Below are 25,374 nucleotides of genomic sequence, written 5' to 3'. Positions count from 1 at the left end.
TAGAGATATTGCACTGTCGCTTACTATCTTGTGGAGTAGGCCTCTCTATACTGTAGAGTTTATGTCTGTGAATAAATTAAATAATGAATAAATGTAAAACTGTCAAATAAGTAATTAATGGTACTGACTACTCTTTTGTAATGCCATTCCTATTTTGTCAGACTTTGCACAAAAAAAGTACATGGCGTTGATTGGATGTGTTATTTGGCCGTTTAGATGATGACTGATGCTAAATAGTTTTTGAGGAGGTAAATGATATTTCTTTCCTCTGCAAAAGTTTTGAAAGTTAAAAAGCTTTTGTGGCTTTAACCCAGGAAGGCCAGCCATACTGTCAGCAATGTGAAACCCCATCTCACCGATTGCCTCTGGCTCACATCCATAAACACACACACACACACACACACACAGACACACACACACACACACACACACTCATACAAAACTGAATCCATACACACACACAAACACGTGCATGCACAGACTTTCATAACTGACACCACAAAGACAAAAAAACAGCATATTGGTTCATGAAGTGCGACACAGTCCTCCACAGTGACTGCCGTACAGCCGGAGTTTTAAAGGGCTGGACCCCAGAAGTGTGCTTCAGCCTGTGTTTCCAGCCTGCTAATTCAGAGAGCAGAGAGCTGGCTAATTGACATGAACTCCTCCTGCCCTCGATTCTGCCCTGCCTCTCCACCCTAAACCCCTCCTCGTCACAGACCTTAATGGATTAACTGCAGGCTGTGTTGTCCCTCTTAGTCTCTCTTATTCACTCTGGTTCTTTTACACAAACTCACGATGCTGTTGCTCTGCCACGCCCTAAAAAAAAGAATCAGTTTGAATCCAGGCTTGAACAACTATTGAATATACTGGTGGCACAGTACTGCACATACACACTATACTCCGGTAGCAGCCAACGCATAGTATTCTGATACCAAGTGTGAAAGAGCAGGTAAAGAATAGTGTACGCGGTATAGCAGGTTTGAATATGCAGTGTGCAGACAGTGATAATTGTGGATGCTCTCAGTTTGAGTCTTGTTAACTGTCAGACGCAGTGTTTCAACACCTGTCTTATGTTTCACTCTGCATAATAAGACTTCTATTTAAAGGAGGAGAAGTGAAGATGCCAGCAGAGGTGTTACCTTAAAGTGCTGGAAGAAAATACCTTGATTATTAACAAGAGAAGGAAAACTTGTGTTTTGCAGCAAAACTGATCTTCGCAGGTTCAGAGCAAATTAATGCAACCAATGACATAAGACGGAAAACACAATCTGAAACTGAATTATCCCAGCTGCAGTGTATGGCAACAGCACTGTACCCGAAAATGAAAACAATAGTGTAACAGAGCTATGGAGACCAACACATTATTTTTCAGGCCCTGTTGATTTCAGTGCAAAATATCACAGCAGTCTATGCAGTAGAGCAGCCTAATACATTTAATAGACCAGAACACACTCCTCAGTATGCCACGGCTTACTTAGGCTTTTTTTGATTTGCCCTTGAAGGATAGATTTAGTTGCTCTATTGAAGTTCTGGCAGTAGTAGCATCTTGCTGTGCTACTCAGACTGATGATCGCCTCTTTCCTGGCAGGTGTCCACCCTCTGCCGGTAACAATCAACAAATGAGAATCACAGCCTTCAACTTGCCTGTCTCCCTGCCCAGCGACAAACTCAGCATCACTGAGTCTCAGACAGCAGACAGCTATTAACACGATGCGGCTGTATCTGGACAACAATGGGCGGTTTGGACTCAGTTGACTTTTGTTGTTTGCTTTCAGTGTTAAGACCAGGGGCTTCATTTTCATGAATCAATGGCGCACACAGTGTGGATACTGATTTTGGTAATTTCATGGTCAGAGGCGCACAGTGCACCTGCATTGCTGTTGTACGTTCAATCAAATCACCTCTTTTCTTTCTCTTCAAAAGCAAGGTGCTCTGTGCCATGGTGCTCTGACAATTTCGTAATGGAGGGAAGCAGTTGGGAGTGGTTCATCCACAAAAGCTGATCCTAAGAGAACACTGATGTCCTTAAGCAGGAGCAGCAGAATCACCACAACGGCACCTTATTTAAACTGCTGAGAGTAAATGATGTTAAATTATCATGGGAGCCAAGTCGAGTTCACAGCCAGTCACTGAAATACTTAATGGGTGAAGATGAGAAAAAAGCCTGTGTGCACAAAAAAAAAAAAAAAATCTCAATTTACCAGTGCAAAATCATATCCTGACACTGAAAGTATGCCCTTTGGATTTGTAATAAAATATCTGTCTGCACAGTTTTTGTAACTGTGGTTAAATATGCTAATTATCTAAAGTCCCAAATCCTACAGTTAGGCAAGAAAATCAGATAATTTGCTCATTATTTCAAAGACATAGATATTAATTCCTACATTTTTGAGCCATCGTGCTGACAAACTAACTAAAAGGCGTGAAAACATATTAAGATGAAAACTGAAAATGCGACATTAATTACTGAGCTATAGTTTAATGCTTTGGGGTCATTGTTCCTGATGTTGATTGTGAGCAAATAAAAAAGCTGACATTTTGCTTTGGATAATCTTTTCACTTGGAAAAACTAGCAACTAAATCCTACACAGGCCTGCCATTCTACAAATGTATGCATTCAGGGTACCCAGAGACGGAGAGTGGATTCCTTGAATGGCATGTTTCTTAAACATACACTATATTAAAGACAAGTATTTTGGTAGAATTTAACTAATCTAGTTGAAGCTTTCATCCTACACCCTCTTCCCTCCGTGTCAGTGGGCATGATACACCGTCAGCTTAACCCCTGCCTGTGTCACTCTCCCTGGTAGAAACTCCTCAGATCAGAAATGAATTCTTCATGCTGATCCCGGAAGAAGGCTGTGCTGCATTTGTCACAGCCACTTTCTTCCACTTTAACTCAAAGCTGTTTAGTATGGCTGGAGCTTTGCAGACTGCAGAGATGTGACAGGGGGTTGTTTGAAAGCTCAGGCTGAACGCTCTGTCTCTATCTGTGGAACAGGGAGCGAACGCTTGTTCACTCTCTGTGTAAACTCACTCCTCTTTTGTAGACTTAATTCAAAATAATACTTAGACAGCTGCTTCATCCGTGTTTTGAGGAAACACACTAGAAAACACTTCATATTTACACATATACAAAAATCAGAAAACGAAGGTATAAACCAGAACACATTGGTTTATTTCATATTTTCCTATAAGCAAACACGCTGGTTTTTTTTTTTAAATCGAGGAGATAATGTTGGGTCTTTGAGCCTTGTGGAGGTGCCCAGAGAGGCTTAGCTATGCATTGGCTGTTGAGTCTGGCATGTGTTCTGGCACTAAAAGTGTATTCTCAACAGGACTCTGGTGGATTAGTGTCCATTTGGACAACAGAGTGGTCCGCAGCATGGGGTGACATTCAACTTCAGCAGGCCAGCAGCTCACACAATGATCATGAAGTTTGGTCTGGCCGTTAACTGTCATCGATGTGTAGTAAATGCTATGGCATCTGTTTATTATATTTGGAGTTGATTGAGTTTCAAAGGTGTGCATGATAACTTGGATGTCACACTGTTTTTAATTTTCTATTGTTCTGCTGTTGTAGTCGAAACCCAAAGCGAGAAATAAAGCAGTGGTCATGCTACAGTGTGGTGGGTCAGTTGATCATGGGGTATAGCGGCGGGCTTTGGGGCTGGGGGGACGGCAGCACGTATTGCGTTTGATCCCGGTCGGGGTACATCCATGCTCACAGGGTGACTGCTGTGGTCCATCTGGTAGAGCCTTTAATCACAACTCCCCCCACTTACACACACACACACGCACTCACACACTTTAGTAACAGAGAGCACACAGAGCATCCCACACGAGATTCTTTGGACTGCGGCTCACAGTCAGACTTTTTTATTTCTATTATTTATTTTAGTTATTTCTGTAGTCACGCATCTCCCTGCAGAAACAAGCCCTGTTTTCTTCTGTCGCAGAATCTCCTACTCTGACCAAAAAAGAAACGCCACCTACCATCTGTAATAATGACGTCTAAAACCTCATCAGAAATCTCACACTATCAGATCTGCATAAATGGCTGCACCGTGGCTTTTGATAAGGAATAACCTTTTAGAAATGAGACACATCCAGAGTCCTTCACAGGGCTGGCCTACAGCATTGTGGACCAAAACATGCCCACGCTGCACAAATCCAGCTCTCCAAATGTCACTTCATGCTTAACCGCCCTTTCTCATGCTTGAAGAAAAGCAAGTGGGCAATGCACAACGAGAAAAACTCCACTGGGTTTTAGTGTAAATGCCTACATGCTTAGAGACATGTTTCGATTATTTTGTGTTGCTGAAACATTTAGCTGATTTAAGAGGGAAAAAAAAACGTATTTCATAGAAAAAACAAACACTCTAGAAATTATTTTCCACTACGAAAATGCCAAGATATTGCGTGGGCTATAAAAGGCAGCAGTTATGTTATGAGTAAATGTACATACACTGCATAATCTTACATTCAATTAAGCCAAGACAAACACATAAACATCTACACAATATTCTCTTACTCTTACAGGAATAAGTTATAGTCAAAATAAAATCATGTATTCCTGTAAATTAGCTCACATTACAGTGTAGTCACTAATGTTTTGGCTCAAGACAGACTCCATGCTAAAGCGGAATGCTGCTGTTAGAATACATTTATTATTAATGGGAGTGAGGGGTTAGCAGATAATGATGATGCTGTTGTTGCATTTCTGGCTTGTGTAGAGGAACCACTTAGTGTTGGCCTCCCCTCTGACAAAAATAGTATTTTAATCAATTTCCAATATCTTATCCTGATTTAGCTTCCCTTTCATGAACAGCTCTCCTACTTAAGACAATCAATTGAAAAGAAAAATCTATCGCACATTTAAAACTACTTTCTGAACACACAGAACACAGAGGCCCCAATTACTAGACACCTCCCAGTGGAACCAGTGGCCTGCTACTGTAACTTCAATGGTCACTCCCCGGCACTAATGCACAAGTCAGCCATACATCATTTATTCATGGTGACAGCAGATACTTTGCCTCATCCCCGGCAATTAGTGAATCAATAAAAATGCATTGACTTTGATACTATCAGTTCTGAGAGGAGAAAAAAATAGTGTTGTTCATCAACATGCCAGGATCTCAGACGCAGACAATCACTCATGGATCGGCAGTGTTTTGTCAGCTCAGCATCAACAGTCACTGAGCTGACAACAATAAGGCGCATTTCCTCACAACACTGCTCTTAAAATGACTGCCGGTATCGCCAGGTCAGGAATCGTCACCTACAAAATGGGCGTCTGTTCCATATAATATCTCGAATTTAGGTTGACAAAGGGGCCGTAAGATATAAATTTTAATTTTTGAAAAGAGGCGATTTAAGGTTCTTTCCTTCAGCAGGTTTTGTTTGCATTATGAATTTGTGTCTATTGTGAAGGAGATGACTAAGCTGAAGCCATCTGAGTGAGATTATCACAGACACAGACAGGTCAGTAAAGGGCTTGCTCTGGCTAATACGTCTTTTGTCAAGGTTTATAAGGCTGACATATCTACAGTACATGGTGATATCACTGTCAGTTTTATAATTAATTCAGTAAATCTGCATGATCCAGTACATACACCTCAGAGCGCTGACCTGAAATGACATTTAGATTCAGTCAAAAAAACCTGTGAATTTCACTTCACTGTCAAATAGTAGATTCTATAATTTTCCATGTTAATGTTTGTTTGCAAATAGCAAAATATGAAGAAGTCACCAGATTTGACAACACAATGCTGCTTTCTCTCCAGTGCTGTCTGTTTCATTATTCTCTCTCTATTTATCCTTTTAAGCCGAGTGAAATAACTGCAACTGGATGTGAAAACATTGTCCAAGAGAGGCAACAAATCTGTCCCTGAAATTAAATGCTTTTTGTACAAAGCAAAAGAGCAGCATTGGGATTTTTTTTTTTTTTTCAAATTAAAGAAGAAAAATGATCAGCGGGAAGTGAGATTATTTTGTTCATTCAACCTATTGAACAGCACAAATGTAGCCACTGACTTGAGGTAACTCCCTAGCACAATTCACAGGCCCAACACGAATATATGTAATCCAGGACTACATAAACTGTGGTAATTATGTATGCTTGCATGCTTTTGCATTATGGATTTTATTATCATTTTGTACAAACTGCATATGATTGGAGACTTTAATGAAACCTGCATATTGTTTATTTTTAACAGATTATAATTGAAATCTTCAGCCTGTTTTATTGCTGCGTTTATAAACATTATCATCATCTTATATTTAGCTATGTTAATCCATGTATTAAAAGACCTGTCAGTCACTCAGCGTGGGAATAATAGCAGGTTCAGATCTTCTGCTTTGGTGTTTTGGTGGTGGGGGCGACCCTTTTATTTACTGCTGGATTATGGGTTGTGCTCTTCGCCCACCTCTATAATAATTACTCAGTGTTTGTTTGTTGAAATGATATAATCAGCGTGTTACTGCTGTTTTGTCATGAATGTCAAGACACATTCAGGAGTTCACAGAGTCTCCAGACCATCTGAGCCCTGCCTCGTGCCATTATATAGGTGATATTACCGGTCATTTCTTTCAGGTCAAAGTCCCTGAACACGGAAAGGTGACCTTTGGCTGGGCGTGGGCGCACGTGTTGATGCAGCTGGCTGTTCTGGGAATATTCTATTGTTTATGGATCACATCAACATCTCCAGCCTTTTTTATGTCTCGGCTACAGTGTCGATGGGTATGAAAAATAGGTAATGATCAAAAACATGGTAATGTGCGATGAAATACACACTAAAAGGCACCCTGCGGACAGACTAAATTGCCGGGTTGGGTGTACACACACAAAAAAAAAAAGGACTCACAGAGAGACAGAGACAGAGAGACAGTGAGGAGAAAGAGAGAGGGAGCTCACTTAGCTTTACAGTGTGTGCGTGTGTGTGTGTCTCTGTGCATGAGCCTGCAGACACCTGCTCCATTCTGCAGTGATGGCTCCCAGCGGGACACAGGCTCAGCTGCTGATCACTAGGCCCTCCCTGCAGCACTGGTGGCCAACACACACACACACACACACACACACACACACACACACACACACACACACACCCACACCCACACACACCCACACACACATACGCAGCCCTTCCAACAAATCTGAACCCTTCAGGCCCCCCTCGCAGTGTCTCTCAGCCTCTCTGTGCTCCCCATAACTGACACACCACATGTGCTCATATCAAACATGACATGATGTCCACACACACAAAGCTGCACAGTCTGTGTTCATATGATGTTGCATGTAAATTCTATGACACGGTGCAGTCATAACCGGCTCCAGTTTGATATATGCTTTAGGGATGGTATGGTTGAATAGCATGTCTTTTTTCTTCTACCCTATAGCACAAAACTTTACTGAACAGAACCCTACATTAAACCTCCATATTACATGACGCTGTAATTTCAGTTAAAAATGAAAAGAATAAACCCTTAACACTTCACATAAACACTTTCGTATCGCTAGGATTCGCTTTTTGGCAGATCATTTAATGGGTAACGTTCGTAAAATATAATACAACCACATTTTTTTTGTCCGTCCTGTATTAATCAGCCACCATTGTACTTGTGGCATGACTCTTATTGTCAGTGCTGTATTTTGCACATATCTCCATCTCTGTTTCTTTCTCGACGAGTATCTTTTTCCTTTGTGGCGTCGTTCAGTCTGCTGCACCTGTTTGTGCCTCGCTGACAACAGGGTTGTGGAGCATAAATGAACTAATTTCCTGGATATAGAGAACACTGCAATCAAGGAAAGCGGAAATGCAGCGAGCGGCAGATGGAAGAAGCTAATCATTGTTATGAAATAGAGATGACCTCTAACTATCTCCTAGCTGCTAATATACCGTAGCTACACACGTTTGCCAGCCACTGTGCCATGTACCCCTTCTCACCTTCTTCCTTCTTTTGCCTGTTTGTTGTTGTGGTGATGATGAACCTCTCAGGCAGGTTCTGAAATGCAACCCTCTTTTTTTAAATGTTGAAACAGAAAAGATTGGAGTTGTCAAACAAAGCCTAGTGTCACATAGAGAACGGCAGCTGCCTGCAGTGGGTAATCAGTGAAGCTTTCTACAAATTAACAACATTCAGCTCTGAAGCACGGCGCACTGCAGGTTTTTAGATGTGGGCTTTTGAAAATTAGATCTCAGTGACTGAAATACGGAATAACAACAATTTACAGTTCAGTTTTTCCTCACGTTCTTTTAATTTTATCAGCTCCGTCTAAAGTGACTTGGCTGAGATTTTCACCCTAATGCCGTAAAACTGATACTGTAGACATTTTGAACACGGGAATATCAGTTTAAATTTCATTAATTGCATACTGAATCTCTTCTCTGTGTGCCTGATGGGTTCAGAAGTAAATTCTTTGAATGCTCTTTTAAATTTACCATCCTACAGCTTGAAACACAACTGAGAACATGTGCAAATACAAACAGACACAGAGACAAGACGTGTAGCACAAACACACACACACACACACACAAATAATCTAAACGAACTGAACACACAGTGTAGCCAAGGGAAGTAACGGTAAACTTTGCTGCAGTCGAATAGTGTGTTGGAGGACAAAAACTGTTGTTGTTTATTCATTTATCAAAGCACTCTTTTAATGCAGTGGTGCATTTAATGGAAATGCAGAGTAGAAGCTTATTTTTGAATGGTAATATTAGACAAAAGTTTCAGTGATTAAAAGATAAAATAACTGAATGTTTTATGAAACAATTAATTTCCCCCATATTCAATAAACTCTACAGTGTTTCACTACCGCCACAGAATTGTATTTCCTTTTGATAGTACCGACGTAAAAAATGTGATGCTGCTTTTGAGGCTTTACACACCAAAGCCACCGTAATCTTCCAGCACATTTATCTAATGTATGCAAATGATCTTGCTGTGCTTAATGAAGGCACCATTAATCACTATAACGATGGCTTTTTTAACCAGGGAAATCATGCGTGCACACACACACACACACACACTCTTTCAAATGCATACACAATAACATGCGCTAACTTGCCCACACACACACACGCACACACATACACACAGAGGAACACGCCTCATCATCAGCAACACATTGATGGCAAATGTGCAAAATCACAAAAACAAACCATTACCAAACCATTTTACCAGAAATTTAACTATGTATGATGAGGACCTCATAGTGAATTCATTTGAATTCATTTAATCTGTACTAGTCTGTATCTTCCTTACTACCCGGTGTTAAATTTAACGTAATGTGCAACTAGTCATCTCATCATCATGTTCCACCCTGGAATTGACTGGTTAAGTAATCACCTCAAATTCCATCTAATAAGATGTCGATAAGATGCATCAAAATACGTTAGCATGTCAATCATATTTATATAATAAATTCAGCTAATTAGTTCCACTGGTTTCAACAAATAATTTATGGTCCAGCAGCTTTATGCAAACAGCAGATAACACTGTTGTGAGTCAAAAAAGGGGCAGTGGGAAAAACAGTAATTTTGTGTGCTGTATAATAACAACAAAACACTGGCAGACGTCTTTGAACTCATGTAAGAATTCAAAGGAAAAAACTGAAAAACATTTTTGAAGCCCAACTCCTCACGGACGTATTTCAACGCTTATCCTCGCCGTGCATTTGCATACAGTTGACGGAAACCCCTGGGTACAGTCAGCAGCATGACAGTGGGTTATGAAGGCTTCCGGGAAGCTCTGGGGTGTGGATCTGAGCCAGTTTAAAGGGGAGCCGAACCAATGAAGAGCCCACAGCGGATTAGACACCCACAGCTTCATGTCGCTTTAATGCGGCGAGTCAGGGATTTTCTTACAACGCTTTTGCCTAAATGCTCAGGGTTTTCTCATGCCCTTTTTTCTCTCTCATTCCCTTCCCCTTGAAGTAATCTTTTCTATGTAAATGGCAAAGTAGTGTTGATTCCAGTGCAAAATATCCCATCTATCTACAGTGTACAGTTCCTCCGTCTTTTGCTAATGTGACCTGTCAGATGTTGATTGGAATTGAATTGGATTGATAGTTACGATCAAATGTCATTTGAAATCTATCACCTTACACAACACTACATCTCCTAAGGGTGTCAAAAAAAATAATCTTTCCTCATATAAAGTTTCAACATATTAGAATTGAGGGTGTGCTGCTAATGTCTGTTTGCTGATTTACTATGAAAGTTAATTGATTATCAAGAGGCAAATACAAACATTAAATGCAAATCTCACAGAGGCAAACAAAATTCACAAAATACAACAAACATAAAATATATTACCCTCACAAACATACACTCACACATGCATGCATACACACACACACACACAAACACCTCAAATTCCCTTGATAACAGGCTGACTGGCAGAGGCTAAAGACGGAGTAGGCGTCCGTAATTGAACAAACATAACAATGTAAATATTTACTAATACTATCCATTGGGGATACAGGCAGAATCCCACAATTGATTTGCTCTCTTTCTGCTCTTTTCCTCACACACACACACACACACACATAGAGATTCACACTTGTACTTGAACGACCACTCTCCTCTTCTTTCCCTTTATTCTTTCCTTAATATTACGTTTGCCTGAGTTCAGTAAAGAGATGGAGATATATTGGTCTGTCTATCCTCTTACCAGGGGTGACCTGTAGCCCATCTGGGCTGGCGATGACAGGAGATCCCTGGGAAATAGCGGCGAGTGCGTCTCGGGGACGGAGCCCACGCCACTGGCTGCTAGTCCCGAGAGCTGCCCGTACCTCGCCATCATCTTGAGATGCTGCTCACAGAACACACACACTCATACACAGACACAGGAGGAGTGGGGAGGAGAGAGAGAGAGAGAGAGTGACAGACAGAGAGAGGGAGGAAGGGAGAGAGAGAGGAAAAAAGAGAGAGGGAAGGGGTGTGAGAGAAGGGAAGGAGATAACAGCAGGTAGGAAGGAAGGTAAGAATGGTAAAGGACAGAAGAGGGAGTGGGGGGGACATGAAGAAAGAGGAGGTAGAGGGGGATTACAGAACACTTTGCTCTCACACAAATGCATGTGTGAACATACACACATACACATACACTCACACTTACAAACATACTGTACGTGCACATGAAGGCACACACTACTATTTTAGCCCCAGGTGGGCAATTTCACAAGCAAGCCTATGTTTGATGGGTTTGATAGCTACCTTGGTTTGGTTACAGTAGGGGGATATAAAGTCGAGACACTAGCTCTCCATTTATTATTACAAGCCAGGATGAGCGTGAGAAGCGTAGCAGTCCCCTTTTGCTTCGTACCGACCATCGTGCCGGGGAAATATAATAAACAGCAGCTGTTATCAATCATGCCCTTTGCCTTCTGGCTATAAGCATACAGAAGTGTACAGACACGCACACGCACTTACATAGGATAACACACATGACAGAATGGTTGGCAGCAGACATACACAGGTGAGGTGTGGAGAAAGAAGCAAATCCAAAATCTCTTTACCTCATTGCTCAACAAAGCGGCGTTGAGTGTTCGGCTTATTTCGAACATGTTCAGAGTCGGTGCTTTTTTTCGTTCTGTCCTTTTATTTTCAGATTCTCTTCAGTTCTTTGCTCCCCTTTTTCTTGTCTACGGTTGGGAGTCAGTCCCGGGAACACAAAAAAGAAAGAAAGAAAAAATGAAATCAATTGAAAAAAAGAGGGGGATAAAAAATCCTCTTTAATTTTCTGATTTTGGAGTTATGATTTTTCAGTCCTCTATATTTTTCTCTCTCTCCCCTGTCTGTTGATGCACTTCTGCTGGCTGTGGCTGTAGTGGTGGCGTTTGTGCCCAGGGTCTCCGCACACGTCTAAGGAGTCAATATGCTGTATTTTTTTTTTCTCTTTTTTAAATCTCCCAAGAGTCAGCACATTAAAACAGGCAGTCAGGCAGTCGGTGGGTTGGTGGGTCGAGCTGGCGGGCTGGCTGGCTCCCTTATCTGTCCCCCACACACTGGCTCACACAATACGCTCCGATCCTCACACTGCTCGCTAGCAGATTAGCCTGTCCCAAAACATAGCACTTAGTTTAAACTCCCCTCCCTTTTGCTCTCTCTCTCTCTCTCTCTCTCTGTGTATCACTCCCTCTGGCTCTCTCCTTTGCGCTCCCTCCCTCCCTCTCTCGCTCTATCTCTCTCTGCATCACTCTCTCTCTCTCTCCCCCCATTGCTCACGCATTGATGCAGCTACAGTTCACCATGCTACCACAAGGTGGGAAGACTGTTCTAGCAACAGCGACACCATCGCCGCCACATCCCTTCCTCTCCGTGCCACTCCTATCTTTCAGATTTGCCTCTCTTCCCCTCTTTTCATGTGTGGCTATAACACACAAGTATAAATGGTGAAGGAGTGTTTGCATTTACAGTAGCTCTCACTCCCTGACCAGATCAAACATACAGCCTGGGATAAATGAATTGGTGAGGCGTGTGAGGACTAATATATTTTGGTTCTGTTATCTAATTATGTCTTTTACAAAAACAGGATGTGGATTCAAATGTGGAAAAGGGCTCTCAAAGACTTGGGAAAGGGAAGCTTTCAGCACTTCCTTTGAGGTGTTTTTGTGAAAGACACAAGTAAAGTAATGGAATGTAATAAAACCAGTACACTATCGAGACACCTTAAAGAGAGTGGAAATGAAGGGTACCTCTCAGTAATAACTACCAGAGGAAAAACGTGAGGGTTGGGCTGATGTGAGCATCAAGGTCAGGTGGTTGTCCTTTTCCTCAGCAGGGTGTGGCACAGCGATGACGAAGCAGCCAGTCACAGACACGGCAGGAGATCCCAACTAAGGAACAAACAACCACGCAAAAAAAAAAAGGAAAAAGGGAAATGTGAGCCAAGAATATGATTCACTACAAGAATATGATTCAGTCGATAACACCTGAGACATTTCAGAGTAATGACTCATAGTGTACTGTATCTGCATCCAGTGAAATGTAGAAAAAAATCCAAATGTTTATGAAATTTAGGGCTGTATTTAAGGAAAATAAAAGCAGACAAAATATTTTATGAAAGTAATGCTGTTGGAGTGATTGGCAATTGTCATCATCTTCACTAATGCTAATCTTAGCGGTGTCTTTCTTGCAGCTCCATCAGCAAGGCAAAGGACTTATTCCCAGTGCTTTGAATGTGCTTTTTGCTGTCTTGGACCAGAGTGGGGAGAGTGGCCAGTTAATAGCAGCCTATTGACACCGGACCATCTGTTTAGGTGGACACTGTCCAGCACAGTGATGAGAGGGAGGGAGAGAGAGTGAGAGGGACAGAGAGAAGAGTCGGTGATGACAAATCAGTGAGAGAGAGGAGTACCGGTAAAGGTACAACGCAGAGGAAGTGTTCGGAAACAATTTGTTTTAACAGATGTTTATGTCGGACAGGGAGGGAAAAATATGTAGAGACAGCAAGGATGTGGCATGTAATATTGTTTACATGTTTTAAATGAGCACATTTTTTCTTTTTACATTTTCATCACTAACAGGATGTGTGAAGGTATCATCAACAACATCACTGTGTTATGACAATGTTGTACTGTCTTGGCTTCAATTCAATTTATTTTTTCTCTCCCTCAGAAAAGGACTGCTAGCCACATCCCTGTTCTGTAAAGCCCACAGTCTCTGGGGATGGCTGGTCCGGCAGAGCCCTGGGGGGAGCTGTCAGTTGAATCATCCAGAGTGAGGGCTGATTCCTCAGTCAGCTGCCTCTCAAGCCTTCCTCTCTGACCCAGCCTCTCTCCCCTGAGCCCCCTGATTGCTGTCACCATAGTGATTCTCTGTGTACTGCCGGCTGGTCTCTGCATCCCCCCCCCCCCCCCACCACCACCACCACCACCCAACCTGCCTCTCACAACCACCCGTTTCCAACTCACTTCCACTAGCGCCCTGTGTTTTGATTTTTGCATGACTTCCTTCTTCACTGATGATGGATGTTATGAGTGGAAGTACTTAGCTGACCAGAGTAAAAAGGGTTCCCCTGTACTTGCTGGAGTACAGATACAAAAACATAGATTGGCACCCACACGCGCCACACACACATCGAGCTTCAGGCTGGAAATATAAACAAGAAATTCGTTGTGTCAGTTTTTTTTTTCTTAGTGTGGTGGTACTGAGCTACAAGCACTGACTTATTTGATCATTTTATAGGCTAGAAGAAAGACTATCTTTCTGAGAGAATGAAAAGCAGGACTTGGAAATATCTTTGCTGTGCCAAAGCTATTGTTTCCCCCAAGGGGCTTCTGATATGTTCTGCACAGGATTATGATGCCGTGGTGTATCCTCCAGTCACTGGCAACCCACACTTAAAATAGCCACAATTTCTTAAAGTTACTGTAGATTCTGTATTTCACCATGACAGGCATGTCTACATGTGAACCACATTCATATCTGCAGAAATCATTAGAGGTCAAAAATGTTTTGATAAGCATGTAAAAATACACTCTCCTGAGAGATAATTAAAATTTGAGAGGCCATAGTGTGGATTGTACTTCTCTTTCATGTTATTCTGTTTTCCAGTGATGGATGTGTTCATTAAATCATTGCTGCGCTTTGCAAACACCATGACAAGAAACATACTGCATGCATGCAGTGTTACTTGGGCAGAGAGAAGAGGGGTTACTGTTGAAAGTGTTGTTATTTTTTCATCCCTCTTCAAACATACTTTAAGGAGGACACAACATTATAGAATATGAAGCTTTGAAAGCAAAGGAAAACCATCAAGAAAACACTAACTGCAACTCAACACTTTGCTGTAACATCATCAACTATTCTAGTTCCAACATGGGACACCATGTGTTATCACATCACAGCCATATCACATAATTGTGAGAAATTATTAGATTTAACTACCAAATGTGAGTATTGTCCATTACGTCATGTTACATACAGTATCTAAAGTGCTCCAAATCTGGCAGAGACGAGCGAGAATCTTGCGGTAAATTCAACTACTTTTCTGCAGTCTTTGTATTTGATAAGCGCTGAGAAACAAGGGAAACATGTAGCGTATCTAATTCATTTTTCTCATGCTCCATAATTCAATTTCAATCTCCTCCTTGAAAATGAATGATTGTACCACCATAGACCTCTTTAGTTGGCATAGTGTTAAAGGAATGACATAGCATGGAGGACAGCTATTCAATTTTCAATTTTAACGAAATATTACACAGCAGCTCTGTATTCTCTTCCTGTCATCTGAGAAATAATCAGTCCGACCTATCTACTCAGCAGCCTGTTGATGCTTGCCATCAAATACAGATCACACACAGAGAGAAAAACCATTGCCCTCTCCCTGGTCTCATTCATTTGGTCCTGTTACACACAGCTTATAACCTGAAAATTAGCAGCCGTCTGTATGCCTCTTGCTCCAGGAGTTGTGTGGCTGCTCATTTGATGTACTTAATCAGGTGCAGCCTTTGTAATGGGAAAGGAATAGGGCCAGGCTTGATTGGCCTTGATGACATCTATGCTCCAATTGTCTAGAAAACCTCCAGCTTTAATCGATCTGCAGGATAATTCACAGTCTCTGGCTGCTGTTTGCAATGATTGGCTTTTTTTCTCTAAACCATTAAAAATGCAGGTGTGGCTGCAATAAAACTGAGGTGTGTACAATTAACTGATTACAGTTTAAAGGCAGTGCATTGTTTATTTCTAGTTTACTGGTGCCCACAGAATATAAATGTCAAATGTATACTATACTGCACACTAGTATGAGGGGTTTCCTTCATTATAGTGACAATATTATCACCGCTGAATGTTTTTGGAAAATGGGTTTTCAGATCAAGAGAAAAGCTTTATGTATTTAGGACAGAAATTTTCGTAAGCCACGCTGACCAGTGAATTATCAGGGTCAGAAAATGACTTTGATCGGCATTTTTGCGTTTAATTTCTGTGCATTTGCTAGTTGGATCATATATAAATAGTATTTGTTAGCTGTATTTATTCATTTGTGTACATTACTGGAAGTGCAGAAATCAATCACACACAACACATCAATCTGTTGTTATTCTGCTATTTAGTGCATATAATTCTGAACTGAAACTGAAAACTGCCTCATCTTACCTACTGCATATCGACTTCATATGTAGACTTGTGTCTTGTATGTCTGCAGCAATGCACTGACGGGGATGACAGCGCCTCTCCCTCTTCCTCCTGCTCCGTTGCCGGGGCAACACACAGAGAGCGTCGGCTGCTCTGTGACAGAATGGAGAGGAAGATGGAGGAAAACACTGTAAGAGACGTCGAGACTGGTGTGTAAAAACGAGCCTTACCTAGCTTCCTCTTCATTGTTATACAAGCAAAAGGAAGCGCACGATACCCTGTTACCTGACAAATAATATGTGCATGTTTCAGGCTTGCTGCGTGTTCGTATTAACGTAACGTGAAGTGTGCTAACCTTCTAGCTAGCAGGTACAGGGATGTAAACAACAGTCATGTCATCAGCTTGTTATGAGCTAGCTTTGCAGCTACACACGTTAGCCAACCATATAACTAACTGTACGCGGACAGTGAACCTCACGGAAGGACTTTAGGTAGCTGCTGGCATGTTAACGTGAACCACTTCACCATCAGGGCGAGCAATAGTAAGTGCAGGTGTAGTGGCTATGTGTATCTGCTAGCTAGCTCTGTTACCTGGATTAGTCAGGAATAGCTTCTCCAGTGAAATGCTATGTAGCTAATTGGCTAGCTCTCGGCACCTGAAGTTGTTATTGCTTTCCTTAAATTGATCTTTGTCTGTTGTCCTCCGAAATTAAAGCCATAACCCGTGAACAAATGCCAACAAATTTAAAGCACCACGGCAAAAAACACAGCGATTTGCACCTAAAATTAACTGACAGGTCTTTAAATACAAGGACTAAATGAATAGTATCAAAAGTTTGTGATGTTTTCTGTTGTGGCACAAAATGTGGTTCTAAACAGTAAAACAACCTATATTTCAAATGCTGATTACACGATGCGTGCGTTCTCCCTTCCTATTGCCTCAATAATGTCTAAATACTACAGTAGTAATTTGGTGTTTAACATCCAAGTGTCAAGCTGCAGACTCAGCAGTGAAGCATTTTCAGGGATTTGTTAACTTGAAATAACAAACAATGACACAACTACATAAAGATTCGAACTTAATTCAAAAATTCATAGCAACACAGACCAATAACAATTACACTATCATTTCATTAATTGCAGGTGAAGGCTATTTGTGCAACATTTAAACTGTTCAAATTAAGATAAATCGCTTTGAACCTCACAAACAAAGCGACACATTGAAGTAGTATTATGTAACTTAGATATCCATATGCTTAGGTGCAAATTTAATTTGTGCTGCAAAAAAATTTTAAAAAAGATTATTTATTTATTTGTGATACTCCATTTGCACTACAGCGTTTCGTTTACACTGTATCTAAGGAGTGACAAATAATTGAAATAATTTGTATCTATGAAGTTAATACATTTTTACCCATAATTTTTGCTGTCATGAATGGCAGCATTTGTTTTTACTTTCAAATCAATTATATAGGACTGTTATTCTGTAGAGACCCATTGATGCATTATGTGCAAGCTAAGGCCTACATCATCTAAAATGAAGTTAGAAAAAACACATTTTTAAACAGCACCTCTGAATAAAGTGAGACTTAACTTTTTTTCTGCATATTGCATTTGCTCTTCAGGCAGTGAAACTGGAGGAGAGGATGCCTTGGTAGGGAATGTGAACAAACTGACGGTGAGCCCACCAGGACACTCAGGAGCTCTGCGAAAAGGACATCTGGTTTTTGATGCTTGCTTTGAGAGTGGTGAGTAGTAAAATGGAAAAACACAGTCTCTGTTAAATAAAAAAAACCCCACAAAAACAGACAAAAAGTTAGTGGTAAACCATGGCACCTATGTTTTTTATGTTGCTCTTTTCATTTTTAGAAATATCCTTATTTTGTGTTGAGTGGTCAGTGTTGTGGTCAGTGGTAAATGCAAATAATTACAGGCTCCAGTACAGGATTTTGTACCAGCCTTCCCTCAACCTAAGTGGAAATGTCCCTATGCATGTTTGAAAACCTGTAAAATCAATGAAATTGACAATATGTCCTCCGAAACAGTTATTCAGTTATTTTGATAAAGCATTTAATGGCCAACAGCCTTATAATGAGTTTTTTGTATATAGCATTTTTTGTGTAACTGTTCCTTCAGTCAAACACAGTTATTTACACTCATTACCCTTGATCTTGATTACTAGATAGTTTTGTAGCTGTTTTCTCTCTGTTTTTCATCTAATATTACAAAAACTCACAACTATAATATAGCCCATCCTATTACCAACTGGTACAGAAATTCTGACACATAGTACAGTTTCATCAAAACTGGATTATATTAATGCCACCTTTTGCGGCCTAAACTTTCCATCAAACACCTCCAGCTTGTTCAAAATACTGCAGCTAAAATTCTCATTACAGGTAGATCAAATAAATTTGACTGCAGTATATAAATTGGTTGCCTATTCAAACTAGAGCTGACATTAAGGTCCTTTTGAATTTTAAGTCTTTGCATGGATTAGCACCATCTTATTTATATAACCTTATCAGGCTATATGTTCCAGCCCACAATCTCTGTTCATTAAATTTCACGTATTTATATAGTCTGAGAAAAAAAAGAAATCAATTGGATCTGTAGCTTTGATATTCTCTCCAACTTTCACTAGCCATGAGAACCAAAAAAAAAAATCTTCTTCATAAGCAGCATCTAATACAACTACCTGGTGGTACTACTACTACTACCTTTACTGCTACTACTACTACTACTACTACTACTACTACTACTACTACTAATAATAATAATAAGATTAATAATAATAATAATTATTATTATTATTATCAATTATGGTTCATATCACCTTTAATAGAAGACATTCAGATCAAAGTGTTTTATATTAAAAGAATACAACAATTATGCGTGAACAGTTGAAGCAGGTTTACAGAATCTTCAGCAAGGCTTATTAGACTATATGACTTTTCCAGGGTTTAGATAAATCAGAGGACAGCATTGCAACCTGTGAGTCTGTGGATCTGAGAGCTCTGTCAGGGACATGACATATATTGGCAAGAGTATTTTCTGGGACAAGTTAATATAAAGATTTATATACTTAAAATCTTTATTAGGAATAACTAGAAGTCCGTTCAGGAACTTTAGAGCAGGTGTTGTTTGAGCTGTTTACTTGCAGTGTGTTTCTACCTATATTCCCAGTGTACTATGGCATAATCCGATTTTATAAACAAATAATTATGCTTTTGAGACATTCTTTTGGTATTATTATGCTGTTATGTGCTGTTCACATACTCTCAGCACTGTTCATATTGTCATTGCATATGTACATAAATGCATACACATGTGTCCGTATCTTGGCATGTACAGGGTATAGTGGTGGTATTATTTTACTTATTGTTTATATATGAATATATACAGATATTACAGTATATTGTACACTCTACACTCTATTACACATTTAATATAGGCATTGACTTTTTATTGTTATTATATGGGTGTTTTTATTGTTTAGCTGTATATTTTGTTTTGGCAGTACGCAGAATTTTTTTTACACAGAAATGATTTACATTATCACTTTAGGGATTACTGTCCCTCAATAGATCCATGATGTTGTTTGGTGGTCTGTGAAGAAGAGGCTGGCTAACAAGAGAAATATTATTAAGTATATTTGAAAGGTTGATCAACCTGCTACCTTGTCCATCTCTTTTGTTGGAGCTTGGCATATAAAAGGATTAAGTTAATATGCTCCAGAGTCCTTTGTTAATGCCTTTTGTTTGCCTTTTTGTGACACCTGAATGATGAGACAATGAAAATAAAGTACTTTCTCACCATGGACAAGGTCAGTTGGCTAGACCCTTACAGGCACACACTCAGGCACACAAGTAGGGAGAGTAAATCAGTGAATCAGCGGGTCTCTCTGAGACTGAATCTCTGTGTGGAGATTAGGTTCAGATGGCACTCAGATTTCATATTTCCACAGACAAGCCCATTTTGGTTTCTGCAGACTGAGATGAGCTTTAACTTCACCCTGTTTACTTTCTGATGTCTGGCCTTGGTGTCATTGCCAATGTTGTTCTACCAAGTTTATTTTTACTATTATGTTATCTCTTATACACTTCATTTTGCAGAGTTAGACGTCATCTAATCACATGTGAACCAGTTTTCATAGTTGTCGCATAGCCTACACCTATTAGTAATTAATTCACAAGAGGAAATATCAGGGGATATAAAGGGGTAAATAAAGAAATAGGGATTTAATCAACAGTTTTGTACTCAGTAGTCAAGGGACATATGAAGGTGAGTGCATAAATATTGTACCGCCACATAAAGATCTAAACATGTTACTTTAGGAGGATTGTGGTGATGGCCTTTTATTTTTTATTTTTTTTTTATAAATTTACCTTTTTCCCAGATGACATGGCCAGAGGAGCTCAGACATTGATTAATGGGTGCTGAGCTCCCACACCGAGATCAGCTAACATACCAGTGTCTCTGGCTTCAGATGCATCTCCTGAATGATTTATGGAATTGATATTAATCTTTTTCCGGTAACTGCATTACTAAAGTTAGAATGGGGGATAAATTGATGTTTGCCAGCTAATGTCAAATTAATGCCCTGTTGCTGTTTCATTTAAGCATCACTGATTTTGTTGGCCTTACTTAAGAATGAGCCTTGATATTAGTTTATAATAGTTCTTTCACTGTATAATCTACATGTATGTTGGGTTAACTTGTACCAAGCAGTTACTATCCTCTGATAGTTTTGTAATTATTCCAAAGCTGGTCATTTAATTACCTTTTTTCTTAAAGTGATACTCCGCCCAAATTCTTTATTTTTTGCGTGTAGAAACATGCACACACTCTGTGTTCTTAAAAAGTGGCAATAGAAAGTTTTCTTGTTTTCTTCTTGTGGCCATTGCATATTTTTACAGCCATTAAAAAAGTATGAAAAAGTGTGTTCATACGACTCCAAAAACTCAAATCAGTACGTTCAATCAAAGTCATCATAATAACTCCACTGGCTTCATGTGAATGTGTGGTAGCATATCTTTATGATGATCTCATGAAACCTTAGGTAAAAAAATTAAAAAGGAATTATTACAAATAGAAATAGTACTTATATTTTCATTCAATATTGAGCTCCCTTTAATACGGTCGCTGAGTTACTTTTCATTATTCAAACAAACAACACTTTTTCATCATTGTGAGGTAAATATTCTGGATAAATTGAAATTGGTGAAACTGTTGAAATGTTGATAAAAACCTTGAATCTGAAGTATGTTGTGCCAGAGACAATAGCTACACTTAAATTGTAGAAGAGACCTGAGTCTGTTCACACATTATTCAGTCTTATTATAGGTCATGAATTTTATACTACATAAGATATCTAGGTTTACCCAACCAGTAGCCTGCCATATTGTGTCTATAGTAGATTTAGTCCCCATATACACTAGATAAGACAGTATGCATAAGAAAAATATCAGCAAAGCTTATAAAATGAGCTGTTGTTTTTCATACATTCACTCTGATATCTGTGATACCAATGACAGCAGGGAAATTGGAGACTATGTGTAAGCTACTGCCACATGTATTGCATGTTGCAATTCATGTCAATGTTCTCAAAGCTATTAAAATGGCCTTTCATGACAGTCTATGTCTATTTTACTTCTCTTAAACCAGATTGAAGATCCAAAACACAGTATTTCAAGCAGACGTTTTCATTTGAAATTTATGCAGACGTATAACTCCTGCCTGGCTCTTTTTCCTTCCTTTGGCTGACAGCTGTCGCCATCCCATGTACATTTTCATAAAGTACAGATTTTATTTTGTTATGTTAGTATAGTACAGAATAAAATCTAACTGGTTTATTAAAATAGACACTGGTTATGTAAGCTGTTTGCCAAAGGTATAAAACCTAATTTACATTTAGATGAGGCTGAATTCACTTTGTTGTCAGACCTATGCTGTTCAAGTCAGTGATGGCCTACAGATTTACATACAGTAGGTGTCTCGGCCAACAGGTCCTCTGACATGGAGTCATTCTAAACCACAGAAAGCATTTTTAACACTATGCTTAAAGATAACATACAGTATTTTGATGACCTCGACTGTGTTGTGTATGGTACTGTAGGAATTCAACATTATGTTTTCTTACAACATCATTGGAAACCGTACTGATTGCCTTAGTTGACTATGTAAAGAGCAGTATGCACATTTTTTTTTTACTTATTGAGATCATCTTTTCATGCTACTTAGGACAATGAAAAATCACAGTAGAGAATACAAGATTTTGTTAATGTGTAAACATTCAGTCTTGGCCTATTGTTGTGTATTGTGTGAAGAGGCAGAGATTCGTGAAAGTGATAAGAGAAGTCTAATTGTTTTTTAGAGAGAAATCCAAATGACATTCTTATCTTGTCTTGTCACATTTGTTTCGTCACACACCCCAACTGTTGACATTTTCAGCTAAGTCCCAAATTCTTTTGTGAATGCATCCTCACAATGTCGCAGACTAAAGTACCATCTGTCTCTACAAAAGGATGACACTGACAGTGCGTACATATTGTTTTACTGCACCTCTGGACCGTGCACCAGATGTAATTAAGCACTCATTGATTACTCAGACTGCTGTCTGCTGACAATGACTTGCATGGTCAAAGAAATTCCCCAGGGGTGACAAGTGTTTAATGGGGTCCATTGATAAGCACAACTCATAGACTCATCTGGCTTTACAATCAATTCACTCAGTACAATTCAACCTATATGGCAGACTGGAGAACAGATATGCACCTACAGCTATTTGTGTCAGTTAGGACCCAAATAATCAAGACCTTTTGAGACTTTGAGTCTCAAATATTTTTGTTTATTTGAGTAATTAACCTTACTTGTCTTTTTTCTTAAACAGAGAAAATCAGGTAGCCTATTAAATAAGCACGGAGAAACATTCAATTTGAAATAAAATAATGGATACTAGATTGAAGTGCCAAGTTCCAGCTTTAATTTGAGTAGGTTTACATCTATATAGAAGGAACTGTTTTGGAGATATAGCCCAAATTGCAAGTGTTCACAGATAATTTAACACTTGACTACTAAATGTTTCTTGGGCAGCTGTCTTGTTTCAACATTGGTTCATTTACAAAGAGATCACGCATGTCTCAGAGCTGATGGAGAGTGGAGTGTTGACATTCAGATTGAGGGTAAATTGTCTGTCAATGTAAGGAGTAAAGAGGTGAACTTGCAAGTGAAGAAGATAATAACGATGCTCAAAAAAAGCAAACCTTTATCAGAGAAATCTAGAGATATCAAAGGTAGTTGATTTGCCAAAACTGACAGTAGGGTACATTTGGAAAAGCAGGTATGCACAGGAAAACTAGAAAATGGCAAATGACCTGGGAGACCTAGGAGCACAAGTCTTGTGGATGATTGGAAAACCATGTGCATGAAGAAAATGACTGGATAGCAAGTCAAGAATGTTCTCCATGATGTAGTTGTACGTGTTTCCTTATCGACACTCAAGAGAAGACTTCATAACCTTAACCGCAGAGGAGCAGTTCACAAAAATACACTAAAAGAAACAGGTGGAGTTCAGTATCAAAGTTCTATGGACTGATGAAAAAAAAAATTTAAGGAAAGAGGAAAGTGTGGGGAAAAAAGGAACAGCTGATGAGACAAAGCCACCACCGCATCTGTCAAACATAGTGGTTGGTCTGTGTTGGACAAGTATGACTGCTAATGGAAGTGACACACTGGCATTTAATGATGATTTTGCTGCTGACAGAAGCAACAGGATGAATGCAGAGTTATACAGGAGCATTCTGTGCTCAGATTCAGTGAAATGAATCAAAACTCATTGGTCAACATTTAATCATTTAGCAGGACTACGACAACAATCCTAAGCATATAGCTAAAGCAACCAAAGAGCTTTTCAGGGTGAAGAGCTGGAATACCCTTGACTGGCCTAGTCAGTCACCTGTCAGGGGCTGGTTTCAAAAATATAAACTTTGACTATGGCTTAAATAAAACAGATGAAAATAAAACAAAATAAATTCATCCATTGCACAAAGCAGTTTAGTTCTTGACTATCTTAAGTCGGTCTGTGGTAAATGAATTCTGGGTAAATTAACTTCTTTTTTTTTTTTAATTAAAAAATGGCCGACCGATTCCCCGTATCCAACCGCTGGCCTCCGTTTACCCCAGCAGAAAATGTTTGTCTACTGGAAGAATTCAACAGTTAAAAGGATGTTTTACTTGGGAAATGCAGCAAACACGCAGTCGCCTCTGTTTTTGGGGACAAACGGTGGACGAAAGAGTGAAGTATGTGGGGTCAACAGCGATGCGGCGGCTCCCCCACTCGCAGCCAGCCAGCGTTGGCGCTGAGAGCAGCATCCCGAGAGGGACAGACAGAGGCCAATGACAGCCAAGAGAACACAGGTAACAACAGGCCAATAGTGTCTCTAGTGATTGTTTGAATGACAGCAGTCAAAAGAAAAAAGATTTACTTTATGACGGTGGTTTTGGTATGCTAACGGTTGAGCAGGTAGCTAGCTTCTACCGATTTAACCATGAGCCTATGTGCAAGCTAGCGGCAAGTTAAATGTCAACAAACGTTACAACTTGGCCTTCAGAATAAAGTAGTGTTGTCGGTGCTTATTTTTCTTAGCGACCCTGTCTTTGGACGGTCAGGAGAGGAGAAGAGGCAGTTACTGCCTCTAAGAATGTTTCCCCTTCCTTATTACCTTAACAATGTTAGCAAACCACAAAGTATGAGCCATGTTTTCTTGTTTTTTGTTGTTGGGTTCTACTGGCCAGCACAAGTGCCCCTGATTGTTACCTTGGTAACATTAGTCTTAGACCTGAGTTAGCCTGGTGGTAAGGTGTCTAATTTTTGGCTTAATATTAGTCAGTCTTTATTTTTGTGAAACAGTCTTAATTGCATTAGACTGATCTATGAGCCAAATTATGACTGGTCTAACTCTACAGACCAGACTCGTGAAACTGGCCCCTGATCTCAAACTGACTGAACTGCATTCCGTTTGCTGAAGATCATGCTAAAGGCTGAGAGGCTGTGAGAGCTGAGGCAGTGAAGGCCTGGGAGAGCATCACCAGGGAAGATACAAAGCATCTACTGATGTCTATAGGTCAAAGACTTCAGGCAGTCATTGACTGCAAAGGATTTCCAACAAAATATTAAGTACAATGTTTTTGTTTGACTTCATGTGAATCTGTCCAATTACATTTGTGTAATTTCTCATGGAAAACTACTCAAATTGAAGCTGGAATTTGGCATCCATTATTTTAT

At 39.8% G+C, this 25,374-nt stretch overlaps 2 protein-coding genes across 9 annotated transcripts in view; one reads left to right on the top strand and one right to left on the bottom strand.

Annotated features, from left to right (window-relative positions):
• Positions 1-12,137, bottom strand: part of elavl4 (ELAV like neuron-specific RNA binding protein 4) — a 78,415-nt gene extending 66,278 nt beyond the window's left edge. For 3 of the 6 annotated variants that reach the window (XM_056378135.1, XM_056378137.1, XM_056378136.1), the window contains exons 1-2: positions 11,528-12,136; positions 10,684-10,824 (exon numbers count right to left, since the gene is read on the bottom strand). In XM_056378135.1, coding sequence (XP_056234110.1) covers positions 10,684-10,824; positions 11,528-11,575 — 189 coding nt within the window. In that variant the 5' untranslated portion in view covers positions 11,576-12,136. Of the gene's footprint in view, positions 1-10,683; positions 10,825-11,527 lie in introns of all 6 variants that reach the window. The other 3 variants (XM_056378134.1, XM_056378141.1, XM_056378138.1) reach the window with 3 other exon arrangements.
• Positions 12,138-16,156: 4,019 nt separating this feature from the next.
• The window catches only part of agbl4 (AGBL carboxypeptidase 4), a 262,452-nt gene continuing 253,234 nt past the window's right edge, over positions 16,157-25,374 (top strand). The window contains exons 1-2 of one of the 3 annotated variants that reach the window (XM_056379285.1): positions 16,157-16,297; positions 17,714-17,836. In XM_056379285.1, coding sequence (XP_056235260.1) covers positions 16,252-16,297; positions 17,714-17,836 — 169 coding nt within the window. In that variant the 5' untranslated portion in view covers positions 16,157-16,251. Of the gene's footprint in view, positions 16,298-17,713; positions 17,837-24,292; positions 24,507-25,374 lie in introns of those variants that run through there. The other 2 variants (XM_056379287.1, XM_056379286.1) reach the window with 2 other exon arrangements.

This window comes from Seriola aureovittata, chromosome 6 (genome assembly GCF_021018895.1).
Source record: "Seriola aureovittata isolate HTS-2021-v1 ecotype China chromosome 6, ASM2101889v1, whole genome shotgun sequence".
Classification (NCBI taxonomy): domain Eukaryota; kingdom Metazoa; phylum Chordata; class Actinopteri; order Carangiformes; family Carangidae; genus Seriola; species Seriola aureovittata.
This window is presented reverse-complemented; position numbering and strand designations above follow the sequence as displayed.